Here is a 20,567-nt window from a genome sequence, read left to right on the forward strand (position 1 = left end):
ATCTTGCTTTATTCTCCCAGTAGCCCTGGATGATAGTGTTTACAGATGAGGAAAATGGGGCTCTAAGAGGGCAATTAACTTACTCAAGATCATACAACTGGTAAGTGGAAGAACCACATTTAAACTTAGGCGGGGCCATTTTCAGAAAACATTTCACCACACTATCTACCTCTTTGGGTGGAATGGGGCAGGGATAAGTCAAGGATGGTGGGAGACAGAGGAAACAGACTTTTTATTGTTTTTTTTTTGTTTGTTTTAAGATTCTCACTTTGTTACCCCAGCTGGTTTCCAACTTTTGACCTCAAGCAATCCTCCTGCCCTGGCCTCCTAAATAGTGCTAGGATTGCAGGATAAGTCACCATGCCCAGCCTGGAAGATAGACTTCTAATGGGTTAGTGAAAAGCCCAGTTTGGGGCAGCGCCTGTGGCTCAATGGAGTAGGGTGCTGGCCCCATATGCTGGAGGTGGCGAGTTCAAACCCAGCCCTGGCCAAAAACTGCAAACAAAAAAAAAAAAAAAAAAAAAAAAAAAAAAAGCCCAGCTTGGGAGATAGACTTCTAAAGTATTAGTGAAAAGAGTGAAACATTTTCTTTCTAAGTAAAAATAAGTTGCTATTAAGTAGTGATTTATTTAAAAAAAAAGAAATTTAGGAAGTACTTGTTCCTTCTATAGGTATTTTCAAATTGTATATATATATTTAGAAATAGAAATTATAGACTTAATATTTATGCTGTTATTTTAATAAAGTGTTCTGTTTTTATAGAAAAGGAATACTTGACTGGATTGTATGCTAAATATTTTGGTCTCATCAGTTATCTATCTCCAGGGAAATGTAGATAGTTGAACTGACAAAGTTCTGTTTTTTTTACTGATGGCTGCTAAATAAATGGTACTTGGAAGAAAACAAAAATTGACCGCTTTGTTTTTGTTTTGTGGACCCAACCCTTGTGAAGTGATGATGGCTGATACCACTCTCCCCTCTGCCACTTTCTTCCTGCCAGAGGCTGACTCCTATCTCACCCGGTTTGCTGTTCCTCAGACGTACAATTACTCTGTTCTCCTTGTGGATCCTGCTTCTCACATGCTTTATGTTGGCGCCCGGGACACTATCTTCGCTTTATCCCTGCCCTTCTCAGGGGAGAGACCCCGCAGGGTGAGAGCTGAGAGTGGGAGAACCCTATACCCCATAGCATGTAATTAGATGTATGATTTTATGGGCAGTGAGAGGGTTATAATAACTAAAGATGTAACTGTAGGGGTGGTAGATGAGGGGTGGGTTGGGAGAAATAGGTGAGGGGGATTGCCCACTTCATTTTATCAGCTGAGCATGATGAAGGGTCATGGTGATGGGGGAAGCTATGTGGGAGGTTTATGATGGTAGGGAAAAGGCCACAGTGACAGGGTTTCTGACAGTGGGCAGTGGAATCATTAGAATTACAATGTTCTAGGAAATGACTTTCAAACTTTTTAACTACCCGTTGGTAAGAGCTGTAAAGGTTGAGTATCCTTAATCTGAAAATCTGAAATCTGAAATGCTCCAAAATCTAAAATTTTATCATGCTCAAGGAAGTGTATATTGGAGCATTTCAGATTTTGAATACTTGAATTACAGTTGCTCAACTGGTATGTATTCTGCAAATATTCCAAAAAATCTGAAATACTTTTACTCCAAAGTATTTCTGATTAGGGATATTCAGCCTGTACTATATATTGCTGCCCAGTATACAACTGTGTGCTGAAAAAAACCTTTCTTGAAACACTACTGTCCTCTATATATGTGATACGTTTTGATATATTTTATTAAAAATAATGTTGGTTTTATTTCACAATTAATCAATTGTGATTTTGGCAGCACCTGTAGCTCAGTGAGTAGGGCGCCAGCCACATACACCGAGGATTGGTGGGTTCGAACCTGGCCCGGGCCAGCTAAAACAATGACAACTGCAACAGTAAAAAAAAAAAAAATAGCCAGGTGTTGTAGCAGCCACCTGTAGTCCCAACTACTGGGGAGGCTGAGGCAAGAGAATCAGTTAAGCCTAAGAGTTTGAGGTTGCTGTGAGCTGTGACGTCACAGCACTCTACCGAGGGTGACGTAAGGAGACTCTTGTCTCAAAAAAAAAAAAAAATCAATTGTGATTTCACCACTCATTAATGGGTGGGAACCTCCGGTTTGAAAAAGTATTCTGGGAGCTTCTGAAGTTCCCAGATTGATGGAGGTTGTGGAACTGTCTCATCTTCCCTGATATTGAGGGAATATGGGGGAGAATCTGGGTGAAGTGGCCACTTCTCCTTTCTCAGATTGACTGGATGGTTCCTGAGGCTCACAGACAGAACTGTAAGAAGAAAGGTGAGAAAGAGGTAAGTGTCAAGCTGGGCCCAGTTTTGAGTGGTGTTGATTGACCCACCCATGACTCTGTCAGTTCCCTGTACTACTCCCATTCAAGTGGGCCCAGGCAGGGACTCTAATACCATGCCATCACCCTTCATCTCTGAGTTGCATGTAACTGTCCTGACACTACCTTACCCTCCCTTATACCCATTACTAATGATTCTCTCTAACCATCTCTGACCCCCAGGACGAATGTCACAATTTTGTCCAGATTCTCGCCATTGCCAATGCTTCTCATCTCCTCACTTGTGGCACCTTCGCGTTTGATCCGAAGTGCGGGGTTATTGTGAGTGATGGGGGTGGAAGGAGAGGGAGAGGGAGAGGGAGACTGCACCAGTGTGAATTACTTGGGGGCGGTGGTGGTAAGACAGGTAGGGTTTTCTGTGAATGACTATGAGGATGGGGGCGTAGTTAAGGCAATTATTGTGCATGATAAACATTGGGGGTAGAGGATGTCCTTACAGGGTGGAGCCTTTGCCATGAGGGAGGGAGAAGAAGGTTGCCTGTAGAGGATGAGGTATACAAAGTGTAAAGAGAGACAGTTTAGGAAGTTATGATTGTTAATTGGCCAAAGGTGAGGACAAACCTAGGAGACTTCAAAAACCAGTAACTTGTGTTTCCCTTGCCCTTTGTATGCTTTGTCCAGGCAGCCTGGGTAATCAATGTAGCCCGTGGCTGTTTCATAGCATGTGACTGTCTCTCTCCACTTTTCCCCACCTCCACTGCCAGCCTCATTCTTTGTGGGCTGTGGCTCTGCTCTCATGGCTGCTTATGTCACTCCCACTAATGAAATACCTGCTTTCTCTATACTTTGGATCTTGCCTTCCGGGTGGGCACTCTGTCAACCATATTTCATCTAGATCCTGTTCTTTGCTGTTGAAGGCCTGGGCATCACTTCCCTCAAACCCAGGCAGGCTTGGAACAAGTATACCCTTAATCACATCTACTCTGGCCATGGCCACATGAATCTCTTAGACTGGTGACTATTTTTGAACTCTTAGCTTTTTCCATCAGTTATATAGTAGTTAGCACTGGTCCTCTAGCAGCACACATTTATGACAAGGTCCTGAGGTGAGTCAAAGTCTCACAGGTCTTCTGTATCCTGTGGTTTCCCTTTCTGCTCTATGGAACAATAGGAGGGAGTGCAATGACTCCCTTTCTTGGCTCTGATCCACAACTGTAGATCTTGACTTGACTTGTAATCCTTGCCACCTGGATCTAGTCAGTGTGCATCTCTAAACTCCTCTTTGTTACAAACTTCTGGGTTAGGATGTTACAGTTGTGTGCATGATTGATCCAGTCAGTCCCTCTTGGCTGCCCTTGGGGTTATTTGGACTATTGTTGAATTCTTTCCATAATGTGGATGACAAGCTGCCTACTGTGTAGCTTCCTCATGCTGGAAAGGTCTCCAAGTTCAGGGTTTTGTGGAAATCTCTGTGTCCCATCAGGTAATATTGAAAGTCTAGTTTCCCTAAAGTTCTCCAGAAGCCACAGGGTAGTGGTGGTACTACTGTTATCATACTTGTCCTTTTCCAGTATGCATAGGCTCAGAGATTTCATTCCATGGGAATGAATACCAGAGCCATGGCTTATGGATTGTCCCAAGTGAGTCTCTTAGGGCCTTCCTTTCATTTTTATCTCTATGAAATGGGACCTAATGGTTGTTAGACAAGGTGTTAGACAGAAAATATTCTAGACAACCTGCAGGATTGGCATGATGCCTATCTATTCTTGAACATCAGCAATGTAGCATGAAGTCAGGGGTCTGTGACCTGCTCTCTCACAAGATCAACTCTTTCTCTGAACCCTCCTGTTTGATAGGCTTATGACATAGGAATCCTGCTTTGGTCAAGGCTTGTTTATAGAACAATATGGGACATAGTTTGAAGAGGTCAGCCCTGGTCATCCTTCAAGTGACATTTTGAGTCTCCTCTTAGATGTTTCTCTTCTGCCTGTCTTATCCTGCTTCCTAGCAACCCTACTCTACCTGATAAAGTTCTTCCTTTATCCTTGCTGAGCCTCTCAGTACCTAAATTGTTGACTTTGAGACTGTGTTATAAACTATTATCTGAGAGTTTTGATCCAGACCTAGCATCTTGCTCAGAGTTAATTGTAGAGAAAGTTCTTAGAAAAAAGGAAGTTCAAGCGCTGGAACTATGAGCTCCACCCATATGGGGAGCTGTCTTTCAGTGACAGCTCACTGAACACTGGAAGAAAATATTTTAATATGTTTTGTGGGAGGAAATCCCTCAGTTAAGTTATTTGAGAAAAATGTTAGACTTCTAGCAAAGCAACTTGAACGATAAAATCATTCAATTCGTTATCTACTCTGATGAAGGCTTGTCAATAGGTACTTTACATTTACGATTAAGTTTAATTTTCATCTTCATCATGATATTTAGTTATTTATTTTCATTTTACAAGTAAGGGAAATTAGGTGCCATGTCTAAGATAATGTAGGTAGCAGAGGTAGAGCCAAAACTTATACCTGGGTTTGTCTGGCTTTGCTCCACTATCCTGTTCCCCTAGACCAGCCTGAAGCCCAGGATACCAGGAGATCTTATCTGCCTTCAGTTTCTTGTGGCATTTGATGTGTTTCATGTTCACAGACACCATCTTTCTTTTCTTGGGAGAGGTTCTTTATATGCCTTGTTCCCTTTTTGGCCAAGACCAAAGGACCAGTTCCAACCGCACAGTTCAGTGAAGCCTTCCTACCCAGCCCTGCTTTCAGCATGAGGGACTTTTCTTCACTACAACTGATTTTGAGACACTCTGCTGACTGAAACAATGGTGATACAATGAAGACTCTCAACATTCAGATAGTGAATGTAGTAGAGTGGTTTTGCCTCTTTCAGACCCCAGTTAATTGTCATTTTGACTATACAATAATCATAACCTGTCTAGTTAATAGGAAGGTCACTTTTTTAAAGGTAAGAAAGCTGGATGACATGATCATGCTATTGGGGGAAACTGGAAGAAGACTAGTTCTGACATGTTGAGTTTTAAGGGGCAGATAGGCAATCTTTGTGACGAAGTCCAACAGTCAAGTGACCAGAGTTTGGAAAAGATCAGACTTGGAGAGTTTGAGGGAATGATTTGCATAGAATATCTGGCTGGAGATGTAAGAATGAATATCTTTGAAGGACCATGGATAGATCCTTAGGATATACATGTAGGAGCTAGTAACAGTTAAGAAGAAGGATTATAGGAGGGTAGAGTTTCAAGAGAGTTGAGGAATAAGAATATTTCAAGGAAGGGAGTGAGTCAAAAGTATCAAATGGGTGCATAAAGATTAGAGAGATTGGGAACCGAGAAATACAAGGCAGTAACTTTTGGCATAGAGGACATAATTTGTTTTCCAGGAATTACAGGTGATTTGGCTTGACTAGAATAAAGATTATTTTGAGAAGTAGTAGATGATAAGTATTTTGGGCTCAAGAGTTTATACTCCAGACAATGATGGGTCATTATGTCATTCACAAATGTATTAGGAAGTTAGTGACTGACAGTTTAGATGACTAATCTAGGGTGGATTTTAGAATAACTTGGGGTTGGGCTGTATAATGTAGAGAATAGGAGGTTACTGCCATAGTTTTGGTGCCATGGAAGGGAAGCACAGTTGGTATTAACTGCATCTCTGGAGCACCTGAACATCTTGGTACTATCACCAGACTGCCATCTTTCTCCTTAGGCAAGGATGCTCCCACTGCCACCCAAGGGAAATGCTGTGTCTCCATGGAGTCTTCTACTCTAGTAGACTCTTTTGATCCATTATCTCCTTTTGGGGGTCTTCAGATCACAACCAATTTTAACATGCCTTTTTCAAGACTCAGTAAAATTAAATCTTGTTTGCCATGTAGAGGAAAGAGATGAGCAATCAGAATGGACCAGTAGTATACTTATGTTTGGAGATACATATCTGTGTTTCTATTCCAACTACCATGAAAGTAATTGGGCTCCAGCAACACCATATATATGTTCACCCCAGTTTGTGAACTAGAGATATCAAGCCTGGTACTTGCATGCCATAACGTTGCTTCTCAGCCAGCCACAGTTAACTTTCCTCTCCATCTTAGGTTGAAATCATCCTTGATTTCTGTTTTTAGATGTTATCTTGAAGTCTGTCTTAGTGCTCTGGCCATGGTGGAGCTATTATGCCTCTTGGTCCCCATCCAGCTCAGTCCCTCTGGAGTCCCTGGATAAGGAAGGTACTTATTTATCAAACCCCAAAATTCTGACCTGAAATTCAGGTCATTCTTTATTGACTTTGTAGATTGTTTCCTCCCTCTTGGGTATATGATTATGGTCCTGTCTTTCATCCTTGGGGTGGGAGTAGAGAGAGGATGGCCCTTTACTATCTAGGCCCCTGGGCTTCAGATGTTCCTCTATCAGCCTGTACTTTTCTTTGCCCTTCCTAAGGGCTCTATCCCTCAGAGGCCTGCCTTCTTCCTTGGTCCTTCTTGTCCTGTGGCACATTCTCCAGTCAGTTGCAAACCTTACCACTCAGCAGTGTTTCAGAGGGAAGACTGAGATCTTCAGCCTCTTAGTGTCTTCTAGGTCCATCCTAGGTATTCCTTCATCAGGGCATGTGGGTGTTTGTATAGGAGAATTAAGTTAGTGGGATAAAGTGATAAAAAAAAGTGTAGCAGAGATAGGAAATGCAGTAATGGTTGGGGACATCAGGAATAGCTGACTGGGAAGATGGGGTTTGTAGTGAGGGTATGGGAGACGAATGGGAATTGACCTTTCCTTCATCTGACCATCTTTGTACTTCTCACCATCAACCTTCCTCACAACCCCTAAACCATTTGCCCCCTTCTGGTCTGTAGGATGTATCCAGTTTCCAGCAGGTTGAAAGACTTGAGAGTGGCCGGGGGAAATGTCCTTTTGAGCCAGCTCAGCGGTCAGCAGCTGTAATGGTTGGTGAGTGGGGAGAGACAAGAACCTGTGACTTCTTGCTCTAATTGCCTCCTTTCTCACGTCTGCTATTGGAATTTCTGTGTCCTTTTTTCCTCAGAATGTCTGTTATTCCCATGTCTCTTTTTAGCCTTTCCTATTTTTCTCTGAGTGTCTGTGACTACCTGATTTTCCTCAAAGGGTATCATTTCCTTAGGGTTCTCGTTAGAGAATGTGTCCTCTGCACCTCCGTGTGAGTGTTTCCTCTATTAAACTTTATTTTCTTTTCTCATAGTTTTCTAAGAGAAATCTAATACAATGCATATTATAATAAATTTGGAAAAAGTGTAAAGAAGAATATAAAAAATCTTCTAGAATGGCACTTACCAAATATAGCGATGGAAATGTTCTAGATTTGCACTGTCCAATATGGTAGCCTTTCTCTTAGCGGTTCTCAACCTGTGGGTTGCGACCCCTTTGTAACAATGAAAATACAATCTGCATATCAGATATTTACATTACGATTCATAACAGTAGCAAAATTATAGTTACGAAGTAGTAACAAAAATAATTTTATGGTTGGGGGTGTCACCACAACATGAGGAACTGTATTAAAGGGTTGCAGCACTAGAAGGTTGAGAACCACTGCTCTGGCTATTTTGGCTATTGAGATCTTGAAATGTGACTAGTGCAACTGAAGGAAGAGATTTTAAATTTTCAATAATTTAGTGTAAATACCCCCATGTGTCTAGTGTCTACCTTATTAGTGCGGTTCTAGAATATCTCTACTTTAGAAGCCACTGCTAATATTTTAGGGTATTGCCTTCAGCCTTTTTAATGTGTGTATACACCCACATACATTCATGCACATGTATTTTGCTTGCTTATACGTTGTTGCTTAGAAGAATCAGCAATGACTATTAAATAAATTCCTTGCATTACTTCCTTGTAACATTTTATCTATAGTTGCTCAAGTATGGAATGGTTCTGTCATAAATGATGCCTAAATCCCTTCTGGAGAGTGACTAATTCTTTGACACATTCAGCAAATCGTTTTGTGCTGCATAGCCTTTGTTTTAGGTCAGACCACCTAACATACACACTTCAAATTCAGTGAAAAAAGCTGTTTTCTCATAAAAGTGTAAAACAAGCAGGTTAATAGAAATTTGATGAGTATATGTGTGTATTATTGAACTTTTGAATGTCATGCGATGTGGTGGATACAATTTTGAATTTTGTCATGTAACTTTATATCATAGGTGTTTCTGTATAATTGAAAGATTGTAAAGAGAATTTTTAATACTCATTTTATGAGTATACCATAACTTAATTAAACCATTCCAAATCATTTATATCAATTGATTTAGTTTACTTAAAAATTTTTGCTATTATCTATATGGCTATAATGAACATTTTTGTGCATACATATTTGTCTTCATTTTGGATTATCCCTTTAAGATTCTAGAAGTGGATTACTACATCAGAAAATGTGAACATTTAATGACTCATTATCTGTTGCTAATTGAGGCTAATTGAGTTTTTAAAAAGGGCGTACTATTTTACACCGGCAGTGAATGAAAGTGGTTTTTTTCTCGTATCAATTTCACCAGAATGTATTATTATTTATTATTAATTATTTTTGAGACAGAGTCTCAAGCTGTCGCCCTCGGTAGAGTGCAGTGGCATCACAGCTCAAAGCAACCTCCTTCTCTTGGGCTTAAGTGATTCTCTTGCCTCAGCCTCCCAAGTAGCTGGGACTATAAGTGCCAGCTACAACACCTGGCTATTTTTTGTTGCAATTGTCATTGTTGCTTAGCTGGCCTGGGCCGGGTTCGAACCTCTCACCCTTGGTGTATGTGACTTGGTGCCATAACCACTGTGCTACGGGCGCCAAGCCTAGAACATGTTATAGTCATTTAAAACAATTCTTGCTGTTTTGAGGTGAAAAATGGCACTTTGTTTTAATTTATATTTCTTTGAATATTAATGAACATTGCTCATATTTCTGTGTGTCTGTGTGTACACATGTGTTTTAAGACAATCTTACTCTATCGCCTTGGCTAACGTGCAGTGGCATTGTCATAGCTCACTGCAACCTCAGACTTCTGGGCTCAAGCCGTTCTCCTGCCTCAGCTTCCTGGTAGTTGGGACTACAGGTGCACGTCACCACACCCAGCTAATTTTTCTGTTTTTAGTAAAGATGGGGTTTTGGTCTTGCTCAGACTTGTCTTGAACTCCTAACCCCCAGTGATCCTCCACCTTGACCTCCCAGGGTACTAGGATTATAGTAGGAGCCTCACACCTGCTTATGCTTATATTTTTTACAACACAATCCTTCTTCATTTAGAGAATAGATGAAAGTTTGTTTCTTAAAATTTATTTTTCTTAAACATTTAACTTTTTGATCTCTTTGGATTGATTTTGATGAGTGGTGTGATATGGGGATCTAAATTAACTTTTCATAGCTAATCAGTTGACTCAACATCATTCATCATACTGTTTTTTATTTTTTCACTGACTTTTTTGCCAATTTTTATCATCAAATTAATTTTTGCCTATATTTTTGGGCAATGTTTTATGTAAAATAAAAATTAGGACACAAGAGCTAACAAATTTTTTTATGAATGATTTTTTTTTTGGAAAAGTCTTAAAAGCTATACAGATTAAATCACTTTTTAATCATGACTTATCTTTTTAGAAAAGTAAAAAAGTAAAATAAGCATAAAGTGTACATTGATTAAATACAATATTTGAGTTATCATTATTATCATTATCCACTCTTGAAATTAACGAGGCCTTGTTTATACTCATACATGTTTGAATAAAAGTTTCAATAGTATATTTTTCTTTGATTTTTATTAGCATCTTTGGCAAAATTCTGAGCCAGTCACTGGGATCATTAAGAAAATTTCTTAATTTTAGTGGTTGTAAATGTCTCTTAATTCTACATCATTGTTTATTAACAGAAATGACTGCTCAATTGCAACAACTAAGATAATCAGTTAACATACTTTGTTTAAAGCAGTAATCTTTAAGCTTGTGTAACTGTCTATAATTTTGTTTAGTCAACAAGTGAAAATTCTTAAGTAAGATCCTCATATGACAAAGTGGAAAGAACATTTTCAAAAAGGTTTTAAGTCTTTTTTTAAATAAAATTCAGGGCTGACTCTTAGCTGATAATTGGAGGTGATCAAAACTCATTTACTAACGGTTTTGAATGGTTAACTTCAGTTAATATAGATCTTCTATGTCTCTAGCTGTCTCAGATCCAAATCACTGCCAATTTCAGTATTATACATTTTCATCTGTAGTTTTCACTTTATAGGGGTATAATTTAGAATTTTTCTTGGTCTGACATAAGTGCCAGTATTCACTTGTGGCTTTCAGTAGCGATCCAGTGTGCCCTGCTGCCCTCTGTTTTGGAAATAGCGGTATTGAAAATAGTGACAATATTATATAAGAACTAGAACCAAAATTCCCCGTTAGGATCTATAAAAATGTCCTTAGGGATAATAGAAGTATTTTGAAGTTTAAAAGAAGAGCTTTTACTAATGAAATTATTATTAGCATATAATAGCAGGAATATTTATTTAAAATTGTAAAAATTACAATGTGCATTGTAGAAAATTGAGAAAATATAGAAATGTGTAAAGAAGAAAGTGAAAATTTTATTTGTAATTCTAATTACTGTTATTTTGGAGTATTTTGAGTATTTTCTTCTGCTGTCTCTGTATGTGTTTATGTGTGTATTTATGATAAAGTGGAATTATGTATATTTCTTTTTTTTTTTTTTTTTTTTTTTTTGCAGTTTTTTGGCTGGGGTCAGGTTTGAACCCACCACCTCTGGTATATGGGTCCAGCGCCCTACTCCTTGATCCACAGGTGCCACCGAATTATGTATATTTCATTTAATATTGTAAATTTTGAATTATTCAAACATGATTTTTAGTAATTGCATACAATTCCATCATATAGAGGTAGCACAATAATTTAATTATTCCCACATAATTAATCATACATTCAAATTTTAAAATAAATTGTTGCTTTTAAAAGTAATGCCACAGCAGAAATACTTTTACATAAGTTTTAATGTGACTCCTACATAAATCTATTTACTTGTATATGAGTTAGTCTAAAAAGTGTAATTTCTAGGTTGCAGAATAAACATATAGGTGGTATTAGATGGATTTAGACAAATTACTCTCCATTTAGTCCCACCAGCATGATGAGAAGAAGGCCTCTCTTATTGCACCCTGGTCAGTCCCAAGTAATATAGGTAAGCAATGTACAGACAGGGACTTTCTCCAAAGTCTAATTTGATGTGTATTTTGATCAGCATTTCTATTAATGAGGTTGAAAAATTTTTCTTTCTTTTTTTTTTTTTTTTTTTTGGCAGGCCCAGGCTGGGTTCGAACTCACCAGCCCCAGAGCATGTGCTCTAACCACGGAGTTACGGACACCCCTGAAAAATTTTTCATATGTTTATTGGTAATTGTATTTTTTTTAGAGAAAAGCATCAGAAATCTTGTTTTTAAATATGACATTTACATATACTATACTTAGACAAAATTAACAAAATGGTCTTACTATCTTTATTAGCACTATTCAAATTTGGAAAAGTGACTCTTTTTACAGTCATGTTCACATTAGCCTAAGAACATTGGCGATTCCTTCTCAGTCTCCTTGGTAGGCTCTTCTGCTTATTCTTTAAATGTTTGGGTTCCTTTGCTTTCACCCAAGATCCTCTTCTCTCTTTATGTAGTTGTGATCACAACCAGCCCTATGACTTGTTTCCACTGCATTGTGATGCTTCCCAGACATTATCTGGAGGTATAGACCATGCATCTTACCGCCTTCTAGACATCTCCACTAGGATGTCTCACAGGACTCTCAAACTCATCACATCTCATCATCCTCACTCATCTTCCCCAGGCCTGCTCCTTCATTAGTGTTTCCTCTTCTGAGTGCATAGTCCTGTTACTCCACTAGGTACCCAAGCTAGAGAGAGCAGTCGGTAGTCTTTGGTCCTCCCCATCATATTCTATAATATTATAAAATAGGGCTTTTATCAAGAAGAACAGAAGCTTTTGCTCTTTTTTCTTCAGGAACCTATCCTGTGTTTTGATCATCTGCTTCTGGCCTCATTATATCTGGTGATTACTGCATTTGCCAAGCAGCACTGCAAATGTTCCAGATGCCTTGGGTGCTGGCAGCATTTAAGTCTGTGTGTATCTTTTCCAAGACTAGAATTTGCGCATTGAAATAAACCAGTAATAGAAATTCTACATGGCCAGCAGAGGAAAGGTAAACACTGCATCTCCAACTATCTAAATATATCCCAATAATAGGTTCTTTTTTTAAAGAAAGGTATCCAGCTGGCTCAATACTTGGATAAAAAAATGGGGAATATTGGAATAGGAATATCTATCCTGAAAAGCATTTGACCATGAGAAGAGAGCAGAAGAGAAAAGCCAGAGCTTGTTTAAAATCCTCTTTTTTTTTGAATATAAAATTGTAAGTTTATTTTATATTAGAGAAAGGGAAAAGAGTGGGGGGAAGAGATGAGAAAGAGAGAAGAGAGCAGAGAGCAGGGAGTGAGAGAAGGGAAGATTAAGGGGTGGGGAGAAAAGGAGCAAGAGAATGGCGTGGCAGAATGCCAGCCTAAAATCCTCTTTTTGAAACTAATAACAGAACACATAATTCCTGTTATAAATCTTCTGTAAAAAGTAAGTAAGCATTTTTACACTAAAATGGAAATTTGAATGGTATAGTGAAATATTTACTGCCATGACACATATCCTACCTAGCCTATCAGCTTTGGGTTGCTAACACAGTTGAGGCCTGAGTTTCCAGGATTTCTATCTAGGCAAGTAGGGATATATTTTCACACATGATTGTGATTTTTTGTTGGCTATGCTTTTTTATGTTTTGTGATTTGCAAAACTTTGTGTTCTTTTTTCAACATGAAAATATTAGTTGGGGGGTTATAAAAGTAGGACATGCTAACTACAAAAATATTCTTTCCTATGCCCACAGGTGTGTGTGTATATACATACTTATTTTTTAGAAAATAAAATATGGTTCTATTACCTCTGGTGTTTTTTTCAAACCAGCTTGTTTTTTTTTTTTTGTAGAGACAGAGTCTCACTTTATGGCCCTCGGTAGAGTGCCGTGACCTCACACAGCTCACAGCAACCTCCAACTCCTGGGCTTAAGCGATTCTCTTGCCTCAGCCTCCTGAGTAGCTGGGACTACAGGCACCCGCCACAACACCCGGCTATTTTTTGGTTGCAGTTTGGCTGGGGCCGGGTTTGAACCTGCCACCCTCGGTATATGGGGCCGGCGCCTTACCGACTGAGCCACAGGCGCTGCCCTTCAAACCAGCTTGTTAACCGAATTCAACACTATTGGCACCACTTTCTTTTGTACATCATTTTTTTTTTTTGCCAATGGCATATGCGTATGTTAATGTTTACTGACTTGGTCCATTCAGCAATAATTTTATTTATTTTTTTTTTTGAGACAGAGTCTCAAGCTGTCATCCTGGGTAGAGTGCCGTGGCGTCATAGCTCACATCAACCTCAAACTCTTGCGCTTAAGTGATTCTCTTGGCTCAGCCTCCCAAGTAGCTGGGATGATAGGCACCTGCCACAACACCCGGCTATTTTTTTTTTTTTTTTTTGGTTGCAGTTGTCATTGTTGCTTAGCAGTCCTGGGCTGGGTTCGAACCTACCACCCTAGGTGTATGTGGCCGGCACCCTTGCCGATTGAGCTACAGGCACCGCCCCATTCAGCAATAATTTGCCAAATGATTTCATATTTCATGAACAACACAAGAATATTTGAAACTGAGAGTGTCCTGGAGAATCTAGGACATGTGGTGGTCCTATGGCTTCCCATCCTTATGACTGCAGTAGTTACTGTTCCTTTTCCTCTGTGTGTGTGTAAGTAACTGTGTTGCAAGCTCCTTGGTACTCTTGGAACACCTGGAGCCTTCCTGTTTCCTCACAAAGTGATCCCTCCTGCTGTCCCTTATTGTCAGTGACCCTCTGCTCTTCCATCCCCAGTTACTGTGCTCTTTTACCCCATTGATCCCTTAGGAAGTTTTGGGACCAGTTACATCCATCCACCCCTGGGTCTTTGCATGGTTATTTCTGTTTCCCGAGTGTTTATGATTGTTTTCCCCTAACCCTACACACCAAGCCATGCATCTGAACTGTTCAGAACTGTCTCCTCTACCACATCTCCTCCATTTTCACAGTATCCATGACACAGCCTCAGCCAGAGTTTTGATAGTATTACATGTATCACATTCTCAGGGAAAATTTTCACTGTCTTATTTTCGGGGAAACAGGGCAGTAAGTAGCCTCTAAAATACTTGTTCTTTTTCCAGTTGCAATTGGTAGAATGGTCTCCCCATTCTACCTCCACAAGGTTTCCAACTTTACACTGCTGCCCTCAGAGGGCTCTGGTTCTATTTTGCTGTGTACAGAATGTTGTTTGATGGGTCTCTTTTCAGGGCACCTGTGACTCTAGGATGCTTTGTGCTTCCCAGCTCTCTACTGCCTCCCCCAGGGTGCACAGGCCCCCAGGCTCTGCCTGAGGTTTTGTGCACCACCTTATGGCATATTTGCCTGCTTTGCTTCTTTGGCTGTTCTGGCTTGATCTTCTCAGTTTCCTTGGTAGCTCTCCCCTTAAATGGTGGTGTTCCCAGAGTTCCTCTTCTTGTGTTACCTTTCTCCCTGGCTCTCACGTTTGGGTCATGACTTAAACATGAGGTGTGATGACCTGTTTGTTGCTGACTCTGGCCATGTTTCCCAGGTCCTTCCGTTTCATTGCTGTCCAGTATCTCTGACCAGTGTCCTGAAGGCTCTTCCACCTTAGCACATCCAACAGCTGAACTCACTACCTCTCCAGCTGTTTCCTTTAGGGGCCTTGTGTCATTTCTTGGCTCGATTAATGATATCGTCATCTACTATCATTGGTTTTATAAGTAGAAACCTTGAGAGACATTAGTTTACTGCATTCTCTCACATCTCATATTTAATTGATTTTCAAATCCTTTTAATAGATTCTATGTCAGAAGTATCTCTCAGATCTAGCCCCTTTATTTCCTCTGCCCTTACCTTAGTTTGGGCTTTCTACTCTTGCCTGGACTGTGCGAATGGCCTTTTAATTAGCATTATCTCTTAAACAACCAAACTGATTATGTTACTCTCCTCCTAAAAAGAATATTTGCAGTTTTGCTCTCACTTGAAGGGTAAAGTCCATATATTCCCCTGGCAGGGCAGAGCTGACTTAACACATCTGGGTGCCCATCTGCCATCCTCTGCAGTGGCGTCTCTGCTCACCTGCCCTGTCCAGCAGCCCTCTCTGCCTCTACATGCCTGAGGATGGCTCCTCTCTTCATGCTGGCTTGTCTTTCTCCCTGAAGTCCTCCTTCTACCTGGCAAATTTCTCATTCTTCAGGCCCAGCTCAGATGTCCCCTCTGAATTGCTGCTCCTCCAGGCAGATGTAGCTGAGCCTCCCCACATCTATTAGTCCTGTCTCCTGGTGTTTGATTACACTCTTGTCTTCCTGATTCAAATGGGAGTTCTTGGGGCTGGTGATGTCCTTAGCACAGTGCTTTGTACATAGCAGGTGGTGAAGCCATGCTGCCCTTTTCTCTCCAGAGTGACTGTGATTTTCAGCCCTCCGCCAGGGACCCCCTGATTCACTTTTTTCCACTTGTGTCTGAGCCCTTGGCAGTGTTACCCAGAGTGGCTATAGTTCTCTCACATTCAGCCCACAGAGCGGTATCTCCCTTCCTTCCCAGACTGTCTGTGATTTCTCTTCTACAATCCCCACCTTCCCTAGAGTATCTTTGCCCTACCTTTGTCCTTGATTTCTATTCTTGGTTGCTTCCCTGGCTATCTATCTATGAAACCTCCATTCATCCCCTAGGCTGATGTCTCTGAGCAACTGAGTCATCTGCATCAGAATAACTTTGATTGTGTGTTTGAAATGCAGTTTCTTGGGCTACCCTCTAACTCTACTAAATGAAAATTGTGAGGTCCAGGGATCTGCATTTTAATTAATTCCTTGAGTGACTCTCTATACTCTAAAGTGGTAACTTGTTTCAGAGCAATGTGCACTCACTAATGTCCAGAAAAAACACTTGTTCCCTCAGACATTTACCACAGTGGAAGAACTTAAGTAAAATTATAGTATACTGCAAAACAATGCTTCGCCTTGGAGATTCACAGTACAGTAAGCGCACGACAGGGTTATTGAATCAACAACAGAAAACCTCAGACAGGTAACCCTGACTTCCTTTCATACACAGGGACATTCTGGCACATTTTTCCCTTATACTCTGTGATTCCTGTGTTGTACTTAGTGGTGCCTGGTACTCTGTGGATGCTTATTCCCTGACAGTCACTGCCTTGCTTTACTCCCTGCTCGTCCTGTGACCCTTGTCACTTCTCTTAGTGGGTCCCTGACAGCCTGTCTTTTCTCTGTTGCCCTGCAGGGGGGGTCCTCTATGCTGCCACTGTGAAAAACTACCGGGGGACGGAGTCGATTATCTCCCGGGCTGTGGGTCGTGCTGAGGACTGGATTCGAACAGACACCTTGCCATCCTGGCTTAACGGTGGGGAGAAAAACAGGGGTCTCTAGGGGACAGAGGGGTGGAGGCTGGGTGGCCCTAGGCTGTGTCTGTGGGGTTCTGAAGCCACTGGTCTCCCCAGCCCCAGCCTTTGTCGCAGCCGTGGCGTTGAGTCCAGCTGAGTGGGGGGATGAAGATGGAGATGACGAAATCTACTTCTTCTTTACGGAGACTTCCCGAGCATTTGACTCATTTGAGCACGTTAAGGTCCCGCGGGTGGCCCGTGTTTGTGCGGTGAGATCCCCAACCCAGCTGTCTGTCTGTCGCCTTCTGCTCTGTCTGTTCTCCTGTCTTCTTTCTGAGTCTCTGCCTTTGCATCTCGCCTCTGTCTCCTTTTATCTCCACCTTAGCTTCTTTTCTGGGAGCTGGAGAAGAGGGACTCTGGCCCCTTTGACCCTCATAGTTACCTCTGTGACACTTTGTCCACAGGAGGTGGACTAGTGACAGGTGGACCAGGCCTCAACTCCTTGCTCCACCACTTGCTGCCCCTGTGACTCTGAGCAGGTTCTTTAGCATCTTTGAAACTCATCTGTTAAATGAGGATAATAATGTTGCTTATCTATCTGTAAAGGTTGTGTGAGGACTAAATGAGGTTAACTTATGCAAAACACTTAGTACAGTACTGTGAAAGTTAACTCAGTCACTGTTATAGTTATTGTCACCCCCACCCCACCCCAGTAGCTCATTATCCCCACAGTTGAACTCTTATCTATATCTCTGTCCTTGCATTTCTACATGTCTTTGTCTCCATTTGTCCATGTCTGCTCTGAAGTCAGGGAGGAAAATTGTATTGGTCTCCACACTCTTTGCCCAGGGTTGGTCTTCTATAGAGAACCTCTCATGTGCTTATCCTCTCAGGGTGACCTTGGGGGCCGGAAGACCCTCCAGCAGAGGTGGACAACATTTTTGAAGGCTGACCTGCTATGTCCAGGGCCTGAGCATGGCTGGGCCTCCAGTGTCCTGCAGGATGTGGCTATGCTTCGACCTGAGCCTGGGGAAGGCACCCCCATTTTTTATGGGATTTTTTCTTCCCAATGGTGAGGGGTCTGGGTGTGACGGAGAGTTATAGGTGGGAGAGGCCTGGTGGGAGAGACATAGGGTTGGTGCAGTGTCAGTGCTGTCTCCTTTAGAGCAGTGCACACTCTTTCTATGGTTGCATGGCTCCCTGTTCATTTCTTGTGGGTTATCTCATTGGGCAAGTGATGAGTTGCTCTGCCCAGCTCCTTCCAAATACGTGGCTCTAACCTAGACTCTTCTAGGGAGGGGGCCGCCATCTCTGCTATCTGTGCCTTTCAACCAGAAGACATTCGTAAGGTGCTGAATGGTTCCTTCAGAGAGCTAAAACATGATTGTAATAGGGGACTGCCTGTCTCGGACAATGATGTGCCCCAGCCCAGACCTGGAAAGGTGAGGGGTGTGATCTTCATCTCAGGCCTGAATTAAGGAGCTGCCCTCAGCAAGAGCTTCACTAAACATCACTGACATTTCCTTTTCCCTGGGAAACTGTCACCAGCCCTGTGTTTCCTCTAGTGCATCACCAAAAACATGAAGCTCCAGCAGTTCAGTTCCTCCCTCTCCTTGCCTGACCGCGTGCTCACCTTTATCCGGGACCATCCACTCATGGACAAGCCAGTGTTTCCAGATGATGGCCACCCTCTGCTGGTCACTACGGATACAGCCTATTTCAGAGTCGTGGCCCACAGGGTGATGAGCCTCTCTGGGAAAGAGTATGATGTACTCTACCTGGGGACAGGTATATTTAATAGTCAAGCAAGTTGCCCACTCAGTGCACCCAAAGTCATCACAAAGTCATATATCAGAGTCCCAGGCACAGGGACATTTGTGTCATTATTCTTGTCTCTTGCCTGCCTCCTAGAAGATGGACACCTCCACCGAGCAGTACGGATCAGAGGCCAGCTCAATGTCCTGGAAGATCTGGCCTTATTCCCAGAGCCACAGCCAGTTGAGACTATGAAATTATACAATGTGAGTTGTAGATTTTGGGGAGTCCAGTGGAGACATGTCTAAGTTCGGAGCTAGTTTGTCAGGGGTCTGGGAGATCCAGCAGTGTATTACTTTTCCTCACTCCTTTTTTGTAGGGCTGGCTCCTAATTGGCTCCCGTACGGAGGTGACACAAGTGAACACCACTGACTGTGGTCGTCTCCAGAGCTGCTCAGAGTGCATCCTGGCCCAAGACCCTGTCTGTGCCTGGAGCTTCCGGCTAGATGAGTGTGTGGCCCATGCTGGGGAACACAGAGGGTGAGTATAGCTGCACAGATCTCTTGCCTGCTGTGCCTGGGCTCTGCCCTGTTCATATGCCTGTGTCTGTTACTCATCTGTTAATGCTGCCTGATCCATGTGGGTTTCCTTCTTCTGTTAATATCTGTATTACCATGTGTCCTCTTGTCAGTCTATACTAACTCACCTGTTTGTCCATCTAGTCACTAAAAGGAGGGAGTGGGCAACTACAAAACACTTCTGAGAACTCTTGTAAGATGAGAACTGAGCAGTGTCCACTAGAGGTAATGACATGGAGTCAGTTACATGGTCAAGGCAAGGTCATTAGTGCTACCTCGTTAATGTCTTGAAATACTCTTTCCTTCTTGCCTTTTGTGACTGCATTCTCCTGTCTCCCTTACTGACTCTTCCCATCCAACTGTTGAAGTTGCTATTTCTCAGGTTTAGCCTTGGGTCTTGCCTCTTTGCATTTCTACACACTCTCAAGGTGGTTTCATTCCCATTACTTTCAGTACCATTTGAGTGCTGATGACAACTACAAATGTATCTCTAACTGAGCTACAGAACTTCACGTCCAGCTGCCTACTTGGTGTTCCTATGGATGTGTCGCAAGCCAGTAAAACTAAAGCAGTTCTAAATATGTTCTGCTTCTTTCTCTTTGCCTTGCATGCTCCTTCTCTGGTTTTCCTTAACTCAATAAAGGGCCCTCAACATCCAGTTTCTAAAGCCAGAAATTGCCCGCATGGTATTACAATTTCTACTGATTTTAGCTCAAAACATTCTTAGTCCAACCTTTTCTTTCCACTTCTGTTGCTACCACTGTAGTGTAAGCCATCTTGTTAAAAGTTAAGAGTTGTTAAAGGTTGTTAAAAGGAAAGTTAAGCTTTCTTCTTAACTGGCCTAATCTAATAATAATTGGTTTTCTCTTGCTCATTTTGAGCTCCTACCATCTATTTTCTATTCAGTAGCTAGTTTAAAAGCATATGTCACATTGAAGCAAATTCCTGACATCATATTCATCTTAAATATCTCAGTATCTATCTCTACCAAATACGGACTCTCCTAAGAAACATTTTATTGCAGGAAATTTCAACAGTATTCAACGGTAGAGAGAATAGTATAGATATTTACATGAATTCATCTTTTAGTCTCAACAACAATCACCTCTTGGCCAGTCTTGCTTCATCAGTACCTTTACTCAGTCTCACCTATTTTGAAGCAAATCTTAGACATCCTATTACTTCATCCGTAAATCTTTCTGTGTGTATTTCTAACCTAGATAAGCTTTTTAAAAAATAGGCTGGGTTAGGGTGGCGCCTGTGGCTCAAGGAGTAGGGTGCTGGCCCCATATACCAGAGTGGCGGGTTCAAACCCGGCCCTAGCCAAAAAAAAAAAAA

The 20,567-nt window shown here is 41.6% G+C and overlaps 1 protein-coding gene across 9 annotated transcripts in view; it reads left to right on the forward strand.

Moving 5' to 3' along the window:
• The window catches only part of SEMA4F (ssemaphorin 4F), a 31,044-nt gene that overhangs the window by 2,244 nt on the left and 8,233 nt on the right, over positions 1–20,567 (forward strand). For 6 of the 9 annotated variants that reach the window (XR_008379683.1, XR_008379684.1, XM_053589494.1 and 3 more), the window contains exons 2-12: positions 1,001–1,152; positions 2,298–2,357; positions 2,576–2,674; positions 7,218–7,311; positions 16,797–16,916; positions 17,014–17,165; positions 17,790–17,968; positions 18,191–18,338; positions 18,462–18,684; positions 18,808–18,917; positions 19,031–19,191. Coding sequence is in view for 7 of the 9 variants with exons in the window: in XM_053589494.1 (XP_053445469.1) it covers positions 1,001–1,152; positions 2,298–2,357; positions 2,576–2,674; positions 7,218–7,311; positions 16,797–16,916; positions 17,014–17,165; positions 17,790–17,968; positions 18,191–18,338; positions 18,462–18,684; positions 18,808–18,917; positions 19,031–19,191 (1,498 nt within the window). In the remaining 2 variants the exon portion in view is untranslated. Of the gene's footprint in view, positions 1–20; positions 101–1,000; positions 1,153–2,297; positions 2,358–2,575; positions 2,675–7,217; positions 7,312–16,796; positions 16,917–17,013; positions 17,166–17,789; positions 17,969–18,190; positions 18,339–18,461; positions 18,685–18,807; positions 18,918–19,030; positions 19,192–20,567 lie in introns of all 9 variants that reach the window. The other 3 variants (XM_053589496.1, XM_053589495.1, XM_053589497.1) reach the window with 3 other exon arrangements.

Source organism: Nycticebus coucang, chromosome 4 (genome assembly GCF_027406575.1).
Source record: "Nycticebus coucang isolate mNycCou1 chromosome 4, mNycCou1.pri, whole genome shotgun sequence".
NCBI lineage: Eukaryota > Metazoa > Chordata > Mammalia > Primates > Lorisidae > Nycticebus > Nycticebus coucang.